Here is a 10,470-nt window from a genome sequence, read left to right as displayed (position 1 = left end):
ATTAAAAAGAATCCTTTCATAATACCATAGCATTAAGTCTAACAAAGATGTTTTGTTCGGAAGTGGTAAAAAGTAAGCGCTACGACTGTTACGCTACGTAGAGTTAATTTTTCAAAAAAGTTTAATGCTAGAGCTTTTAAATACTAAATTATATGATAGTATTTCTTATTTCTGAAAAGTTTCAAGTCATTTCCATTTTCGGTTTATTTTTAACAGCCTAAAGAGTGTCAAATGTTGCGATGTTGACTCTCGCGGAATCGCCCATATATATATACATATTTATATACATATATATAAATATATATATATATATATATATATATATATATATATATATATATATATATATATATATATATATATATATATATATATATATATATATATATATTAGGGGGAATCTAATAAAGTAAATTAAATAAGAAAAGTAAATTTTGAAAACAAAAAAACCATATCCCCTAAATTTGGAGCAAATATATAAAAAGTGAGCCTCAAAAAGTTTGAGCGCTGTCGGATCACTTTTGACCCCCCCCCCTCAAACCATTAATTTAGGGAAAAAATGACCGAAAAATGGTCATATTCGGACCTCTTGAGGGAGAGGTTAATTATATTTTTTTTCAAATTTTTTTTTTTACTAACTATATAAAGAACTATATTTTAGTTTAAAACTGTATGGTTTTTTTTATTAATTTATTTATTATTTTTTTTTTTAATTAAATTTTACTTAAATTTTTAATTAATTTAATTTATTTTTTAATTAAATTTTATTTTTTTATTACCCCTCAAAAATTTATGTTTCGTGGTATTGAAAATCAGGAAAACTGGCAATTTTTTGCATTTTCTTCTGTTATACTTATTGCTGTATATTTATATTTTGGTACAACTTCTGAAAATTTCAAATTTTACATTTTTCTAATAATTTCAGATTAGTACATAAAATAAACATATTAAAAATGAGTGCAACTCAACTGAGGTCAATTTAAAAGGAACTTTTTATTATAAAAGAGGCAAAACCAGCTAACCAATGAACCATTTTTCGAATGGTTCATTGGTAGTTTAAAATCTTTTTATTCAAATATACAGCTTCCAACAGGCTCGGATATTCTTCAACACGTAATATATGACCAGCAATGTCGATCTGCATCAATATCAAATATAATTGCTTGTCCCCTTAAAAAAAAATTTTCAAGATGCTCACAGAGTTGCTGTGAATGTAATTTGTCTAAAATCAAGAGATCCTGGATTAAAGCTGGATTTGATGTGTTAAATGATTTAGTTTTAGTTAAAAAATGTTTTAATTTGCACAAGTCTTATTCCAACTTGAAAAAAAATGTAAAACGAGGAACTTGTGGTGATTTGGCTAAACAAAACAAGTTTGAGATTGAAATAAAAAAAATTTTTTGGACTAGTAATTCAAATCTCAAAAATATGATCAGTAAAGATAAAAAAAGATCCTTAAAAAATGATTGAAGACTTAAAATTTTGTTGAAGATCAGGGAGATCAAAGAAAGTTTGTTATTGGTTCAGAAGAGTTAAGTATTAAATTAAGTATAGAATAAAGGTGTTCAATGATTTTAGTTAACTACTTCAGCTCTGGTTTAACCTCTATTACTTTATTCTCTTTTCCACTAATTCTAAAATTAAAAATTAATACTAAAACATTTCTATAAGTAGGCAAAAAAAAGTAAAACTTTTCACAGCCTATAAGTTTGGGAGATGATGTACTCAAGGTTGAACTTATAAACACAGATCTAAGTGAGGATTCTTCAATTGAATCTGATTTCGATCCAGGTGATTGGTATTATTTAGAAGTTTCTGAAAACCCAGACACAGTAATTGCAAAAATTCCAAAAGATATTTTTGCTGGTAATGTTTCTCTTACTGCCACAGCCTGTAATATATTGCCAAATGTTTTACAGAAGGTAACAAATGCTATTCTATATCAATCAGGTGTTGACCTTAAAGAAGTTAAAAGCAGTCAGTCTACCGCGTATAGAAAAATGAAAAAAGAAAATGAAAACATATCAACCATTACGAAACCAGATCTTAAAGTAGCCATTGATGCATCTCCATATCCATGTATAATTCATTTCGACGGCAAGAAATTGTTTGAACTCAACAAAGGAAAAATATTAAAAAGGGATAGAATGGCTCTTTTTGTTAACATTAATGGAGATTCTAACCTACTTGAAGTACCTCCGCTGGCGTCATCCACCGGTGAAGATCAATTTTTTTGCAAAATAGATTTAATTAAAGAATATCAACTTACATCAAAAACTTGAGGAATTTGCTTCGATACAACATCATCCAATACTGGGACAAATAAAGGGTCCGTTTTAAGAATATCTAAAGAACTGAATAAATATCTCCTTCAAATAGCTTGTAGACATCATAGACCGGGGTAATAAAAATGAGCAATTGCTTTTACTTTTAGTAATTAGTCAGCTTTACGCGAATAAAAATTTAAGCAGTTTTGGTCAAACTTTTATTCACGTAAAGTTAAGCAATTATACTCATTAATTGCTCAGCTTTACGTGAATTAAAACTTAAGCAAATTCTTGAAGCTTTTTTTATGTAAAGCTGACCAATTACTGCATAAAAGCAATTGCTTATTTTTATTCACCCGGCCTCATGTGAACAAACTGAGAATGCTTCACTTTTGGAAATTAGTGACCAATGGTAAAACAAAGGGACCTGATAATCCTCTTTTCAAAAAATTAAAAAATATTAATGAAGAATCTAATTTTAATCATAATCCAATTCAACTCTTATTGGAATAACATTAAAAGCAATCTTTTAAAGAAGGCAGCTGAGAATTCATTAACATTTTGCAAAGCTTACATTGGTAAATCAGGTATTAAAAGAGATGATAGATGTGAGCTTCCAGAATTAGTTTTCACTTACTTATCCCCTGTTACATATAAAGTACGAAAAACAGGTGCTATTCATCATGCAAGATTTTTAGGAAAACCAATTTATTATCTAAAGCTTCAGCTTCTATCCAACCCACTTACATTTGTTCTAGAAAATGATAAACTGAAAACTGAAATTAGGCTTATTACAGAATTTATTATTTGATTTTATGCAAAATGGTATTTACAATCTGAGGATGTCATCAAAGCTCCTTTTCTTGATATTACAGCCATGCATCAAATGCACCTGTACAAGAAGGTATGTACAAATCCAACTGCTGTTGATGCTTTATTGAAATCTCAGTATAAACATTGTTGGTATTTGGACTTAACAATGATACCTCTATCTTTGCTAGATGGTGATTTAACATTAAAGGAGAAGACACAAATTGCATTACCAATTCTGTCATTTGACATGCTTAGCTCTGACTATTATAAACCTGAGAACAAAGTAAAACAAGATATCAAGAAAATTTATAAAATGAATATAAATATTGGAAAAAAACTACCATCCCTGTCTGTCTTAGTTGATGACTTTTCTTACATGATTTTTGACATGATTGGTCTTGATAAGCAACGAGTTAAAGACTGGTTCTCACTTCCACCAAACTATTGCCATACTCAATCATGCTTTAAAAGTTTTTAAAAATATGCTGAAACTTTAATATTTGTAAATGACCACTCGGAACGGTCTATAGGTATGATGGCGCAGTATATTCAAAGATATTGTAATGAAACTGAAAAACAAAATAGATTGCTCACTGTAGATCGTAAGTTCGATCTGTATTCAGATCACTGGACAAAAATCAAGCAAAATTTCAAAGATTAAGTTAAATGATGGGCTTGTTATGATGCAGAAAAAGATAAAGAGATAAACATTATTAATGTTTATCTCTTAATCTTTTTCTGCATCAAACAAGGATGTTTATTACTCATTCTATACCAATTAACACAAAAAAGTTTATTGGTAAGCTTGATTTTATTTTATTCATAAATTTAGACGCACAATCAAAAAAGTCTTATATCTTGTTAATTGATAGTTAATTAGTAGTTTTTCCCTATATTTCTTATTAATAGGCCTAAATTAATTGATTTTGTCAAAAAACCTTATATAAATATGACTTACCTGGAGTTAGCTAATCATTATTTAATAAATAAACAAAAGTTAAGTTAGTTTTGCACTAAAAAGACGCGAAAAATGGGCAAAAGAGGTATCAAAAAGGTGAATTACCACAAATTATTGCTCACATCAAAGAATGAACCAAAAGTAAAAGAGAAATCATCAGGTTAATTGGAGTTTCTGAGAAATGCGTTCGGACAACGAAGCAAAACTTTCTTCTCACTTGTGGTGCCAGCGAGAAAATGAGCTCTTTAGAGCTGTCAGAACTAATCCAAGAATTAGTTACAAAGAATTGACCACAGAATTCAATACAACGCGAAATACATCTATTTCTCAAAGCACAGTCCACCGAATACTTACCAAATACAAGATTGGAGTCTACTCTGCTTTGAAGAAACCGCTCCTGCGTCCATATGATAAACAAAGGAGACTAAAATGGTGTCGTGAAAGAAGGTATTGGACAATAGAACAATGGAAAAACATTATGTGGAGTGATGAGAGTAACTTTGAGCTTATCAATCGCAAATCTAACATAACAGTCAAAAGAATGGCTCACGAAAAGTATTACGCCAGGTACATTCGACCGACTGTACAAAGTGGAGGAGACTCGATAGGAATCTGGTCATGCTTCAATTACAAAGATGTTGGTAAGTGCCAAACATAAACCGGAAGAATCAACTCCAGAATAAACGTAGAAGTACTGGAAAACAACCTAATTCCATCAATTGACCTGCTTTTGCTCAATGATAAACCATGGAAACTTCGACAAGATGGCGCTACTGCACAGGAGTGGTTCAACGATAATAATATCAAGACCATACCGTCGCCTCCATACTCACCTGATTTGAACCCGATTGAAAACATTTGGGCTTGGATTGACCGTGAATTTGCAAAAGCTCAAATTTCCACACTTGGCCAGCTGAAGGACGTCCTTAAGGAAACCTGGTATATGTGCAAAAATCTTGTTGAGTCTATGCCTAAAAGTGTTCTTAGTTGTATTAAAGCAAAAGACGGATACACAAAATATTGATTGGTTCATAAATTACGCCTCCTAATGTATCGTGCGTCTAAATTTATAATTTTTTTTGTCTTATTTTTTTAATACCATGTAGTTGTACCTAATTATTACTTGGCATTTGTATTTTTTTTGTAAATTTTGTATTCTGTATGTATTCATCTAATGAATAGAAAAAAAAACTAAACCAAAATCTTTTTCCGTTATTGTTTTATCGTTAAAAAACTACAAATTTCTATTCTCCAATATGAGTGCGTCTAAATTTATAAAAAATTTAGACGCACTCATATTGGAGAAAATTTATAAGAAAACCACTGTGTGTGTGTGTGTGTATATATATATATATATATATGTATATATATATGTGTATATATATATATATATATATATATATGTATGTATATATACCCCCCCTCCCCCCAAAAAAAAAAATTTCAATTTTCTTGATTTCCAATACCACGAAACATAAATTTTTGAGGGGTAATAAAAAACCATAGTTTTAAACTAAAATATAGTCCTTTATATAGTAAGTAAAAAAATTTGAAAAAAAAAAATTTAATCCCTCCCTCAAGAGGTCCGAAAACGACCACTTTTCGGTCATTTTCCCCCTAAATTAATGGTTTGAGGGGGTCAAAAGTGATCCGACAGCGCTCGAACTTTTTGAGGCTCATTTTTATATATTTGCTCCAAATTTAGGGGTATGGTTTTTTTTTTCAAAAATTACTTTTTTCGACTCCCCCTAATATATATATATATATATATATATATATATATATATATATATATATATATATATATATATATATATATATATATATATATATATATATGAAATAAATGCACAAAATGAATGAAAATAGAGACACCTAAAATAATATTTTTATTTAAAATATTAAAATTTATTATAACAAAGTATATATAAAAAATTGCATACCCAAAATACTCGTCCATTACGCATGATTGATTACATATTTCTAATATAGTCTTACAGTAAATAGATTGGTAAATACTCATTCATTCATTCATTACATAGTTTGTATATTAAGTCTTTTAAAAATTTATGATTTGATAGTTTGTAAAAGTTTGAAATGTTGTTGTACAATGGCATCAACAACTTCTGGCTCCGCTAGTGTACTAACATCACCTATGTCATTAATTCGATTCGCAGCAATACAACGTAAAATCCGACGCATAATCTTCCCTGATCGAGTCTTTGGCAGACCGGGGCTTATCTAAATGCATACAAATTTTGGTTTGTTTATACACATTTTCAAGTTAAAAAAGCTTTAGCATATTACTCTAGACACTAGATAATCGGTATGGTGTAAGTCAATACTAAGTATGGTATTGCTAATACAATTATGTCGATACTATCAGTATGGTATACTGATGGTATCGACATAAGTGTACCGAATAAATAAGTATCATATGGTATCGAATGTTCAAATAGTCTCATTTGATATCGATAAGGGAAAAAAAATAAAAATGTAAATTTTTGATCTTATTATGAACAAAATATAAGTAAGATTGCTTTAAGGAGCTCATATTTTTTTAAACATTTAGAAGACTTTGACTATCTTCCATAAGTTGTCTATTCCTTTGTTGTATTTCTGTTGGTATTTGAGGAGTTTCTTCTATTAATGTTGGCAATAATAAGTCTACTTCATGTTCTATATCACTTTTATTTTCTGCTTCCATGGGTCATTTTTGGATAAGTTAATGACTTAGTTTAAGAAATGGATGGAGTTAATGACTTAGTCTAAATGCGGATAGTTTACGATCTTTATATGGAAAACTCTTATTTAGTTCTGATAATAAGTCCACTAAGAATTTCTCTACTAAATGGTTACTACCTTAAGTAAGATAATTGTATTTTTTTTCTCTAAATAAAGTCGATAAACGTGGTCACTTTCCACAGAAACACGACAATTCAGATCTCTATATCGACGATAAAAAAACTGATATTTCCTGAACTGATTTTACCACTGGAATATTAGCTTCAAAGAATAGGAATCTTAACCGGTAAATACGGTTTTCTTCCAAACATCATCTTCTGTATCGCGTAAATGAGTGAAACTTTCATTTTGCAATGTTGACAATATTGGATTGCTATCAGAATAGGTTTCCATATAGTGAAATATTTCTAATGTAAATTTTTTTAAGGGCGAAGTCTGGCAAGATCTATTGTCACTGACATTTATGAGTTATTTGCCAAAGATTCCAGTGGTCAGTGGTTATGGCAAACTGAAAAGGATCTATGAGCTCTTTTTCCATGACTAGCCTAGCTCCTTTTAATGTATGGTAGAGTTGAGGGAGTTTATTTTACAAGAAATTTATTGAATGTTTTATTGTGGCATATGATAATATTCTGTTCATAAATTACCTCAAATTTTCAGAATCAACAAGCACTAGTCAAACTAATCAAAGTAATGATCTCAAGGCCAACTGAGAAGTTTGAAAGTTACATCCCTTGTGGATGCAGAAGGACCTGCTTCAATTAGGTTAATTGCTTCCTTTACTTGTTATCTCCGCTCTACTTCTTTCTTTTTAAGTTTGATAAACAACTTTCTAGGTTGTGTTTTAATATACTTTCACAAGTAAATATTTAGTAATAGTATTTCATTTTTTTGTGTCTAGCTTATTTCCACAAGTTTTACAAAGAGAAAATTCTCTTAAAAATAAAAAAAATACATTTAAATAATAAATATTTTACTTTTGCTATTAAAATTTTTTATATTATTTTTTTACTAAAAACATGGTATTAGCCTAAAGACAAGATATTATAATATTGATAAAAAGAGAAGTGATAAGTCCCCTTGATTTATCTATCTAACATTTTTATAGATTATAATTTTATAAATAATAAACTGAAGGTATTAAATAAGGTATTATTTAGATAAGCAACTATAGGGATAAACAGGTTAAAAAAAAAAAGATTTTATATTTACCTACCTATATTTTTCTACTTGATACTAAATGATACCTTTAGGCAATTCAATACCAATTATCTAATGACTATTTTATAAGCTATCAGTTTTTTTTAGCTTTATAAAAATAAAATAAGAACCAAAACCTGAATCAATTCCGGAACAGCAAAGCCACCAATTGCTTTTTTTACCATCAGACGTAACTCGTTTTTAATCGCATCTTCAGATTCTGTCACATTTTCTTTCAGAGTAACATAGGCATAAACACCTAAATCAAATCAAATAAAAGTAAAAAACCATAAATTTAAAAACAAAAACAAAATAAATAATGAATTATAAAGATTTTTTTAGCTAAATAAAGTCCATTAATTTGATAATGGACTTCACTTTGCTAATTTTTTATTTTTAAGCTAAGTGAAGTCCATTAATTTTATTTAAAACAATTGTTTTTATTAATTATTAATTTTCTACATTAACCTTTTCCTCACCAAATCTGATATGATAAATATAATGTAATTTACAACAGACCAATTCAACTTGCAGCTGACGCCAATAAATGGAGCCACACATATTGTATTTGTATATTTTCTATGAAATGTTGCCAATTATTAGTCAAAAAATTTAGTTAACTTTGTAATAAACATAAGTCGTAAATTTGTGCTGTGTCAAAAATTGTAATGGAAACAATGAAAAAGGTGGATTCCAAAAAACAAACATTTTGTCTTCATGGAACACCAGAAGTAAAAAAAGTGGTTAGCACATGTTTGTAAAAGGCACCAACCAGATGGTTACATTTCAACAAAAGATTATGGCAAACAAAGACCTTGTCATCCTCAATCTGCGTTTGTGTGTGTAAAACCAAGTTTACCTAAAATACCTGGTTGTCCTAAAACTACTTCGTGATCATGCAGAAACAAGAAACACGATGAGTTGTCTTTTTCAATTTAAAAGATGTTATAAAATTGTTTAATGATCTGAAAACAAAAATAGGAAACTACAACTTTAATGGAGTTGATATACCATTTAACACTAAAACAAAGAGTCAAGTATTGATTTGATCGTTAAAGTAATTTCATAACACAAGTAAGCCATTGTTCTAAAAATTAACAAAATCCAGTATGAATCATTACACTTTGGATAATGGTAACTCAGACATTTTAAAAGAAACTTGAGACATAATGTGTATATAAAAGATTTATCTTGAGAAAAGATATAACTTTTATATGATTTTGTGCAACTAACATTGTAGCATTGAATAAATAAGAAAAAAAAAAATTAGAAAATTATTTAATCTTAATGATGTTGCTGAGTTCCAATTGAAGCAAAAAATCAACTTTTCTGAAAGTATTGTGAAAAAACCTTCTGCCCCTTAAAATGTCATCCAGTATTGAAAGCTATCAATGATACTATTTTAATTCAAATTTGGAGTATTATTAATTTTTCATTGCCTTATACAAATAAACATATGTGATTAAAATAGAGCTGCCATTTTCGCTTTTGACAATTTAAATATTCAAAATCTGTTGGAACTTGAAAACATAGCTAACAAATGTGCTCAAAATGTTCCTTTAAAAAGTTTCACAAGAGGTACTTCTAAAGGTCTTATACTTTTTATGGTCTTGTGTCTCTACAAATCATAAATATGTATTGCCTGGAATATTTACCACTGATAGTTTGAAAAAGCAGTTTGAGAAAGCAAAACTAAGAAAAGGATCAGGCAGTACATATTCTATTACTGTGCAACAAATATTATAGAAAGTTGGTATTATAAAGACCAAACTATATTTAATAATAAGACAATATAATGGTGATAGTCTTGATACATCAAGACATTCTTGTAAAAGTTTTTACTTAAAGAAAAATGTTTGATACTTTGTAACTTACCCGAATTAGACAGAATATTACCTATAGATTTCAAAATGATTTTGATTTACATAGCAGAGTAAGAGACAGAGGCAGCAGAGGTAATATTGTCCAAAACAACAATGAATCAGATTATTTGTACTTTTATTATGAAAAATTTAGATAAATTACAAAGGAAATTGCGGAAGATTAATCCTGGTGATTTTGTAAAATGAACAAGAAATATATTGCTACATTTTGTTCGTGAAGTTCTGATACTACTGATGTTGTTTAGACTGATTACACAATATCAAAATCAAAGGCCTTTTTGCAGTACATGCAAAACCTAAACAAGAAAATTCAGAATAAAAAAAAGGAATGCAATGACCTTAAAAATTAATTTACGCTTGGCAATAGTATATTGATTAAGTTGAGTTTAAGTACTAAAGTACAGTCTTAAGGTATTCATTTTTAAAATTTTTTATTTAGAGCTTAAAAACTTTTTTGGTGTTGTGTTGTATGCTTTTAATTTTCATTATGCTACAAACAAGATAAGTATAGCAAACAAGGTACAAACAAAATAGGTATATCAAACAAGGTACAAGCAATATAGGTATATCAAACAAGGTACAAGCAAGATAGGTATAGCAAACA

General features: G+C 28.8%; 1 protein-coding gene across 1 annotated transcript in view; it reads right to left on the bottom strand.

Moving 5' to 3' along the window:
- Positions 1–5,914: 5,914 nt before the first annotated feature.
- LOC100203904 (acetyl-coenzyme A synthetase 2-like, mitochondrial) overlaps positions 5,915–10,470 on the bottom strand; it is a 63,243-nt gene continuing 58,687 nt past the window's right edge. Inside the window, exons 13-14 of the mRNA XM_065806285.1 lie at positions 8,121–8,244; positions 5,915–6,279 (exon numbers count right to left, since the gene is read on the bottom strand). Of these exons, the coding sequence (XP_065662357.1) occupies positions 6,106–6,279; positions 8,121–8,244 (298 nt within the window). The 3' untranslated portion in view covers positions 5,915–6,105. The remainder of the gene's footprint in view (positions 6,280–8,120; positions 8,245–10,470) is intronic.

This window comes from Hydra vulgaris, chromosome 09 (genome assembly GCF_038396675.1).
Source record: "Hydra vulgaris chromosome 09, alternate assembly HydraT2T_AEP".
Taxonomy (NCBI): Eukaryota; Metazoa; Cnidaria; class Hydrozoa; order Anthoathecata; family Hydridae; genus Hydra; species Hydra vulgaris.
Note: the sequence above shows the minus strand (reverse complement) of the source record. Positions and strands in the feature narration are given on the sequence as shown.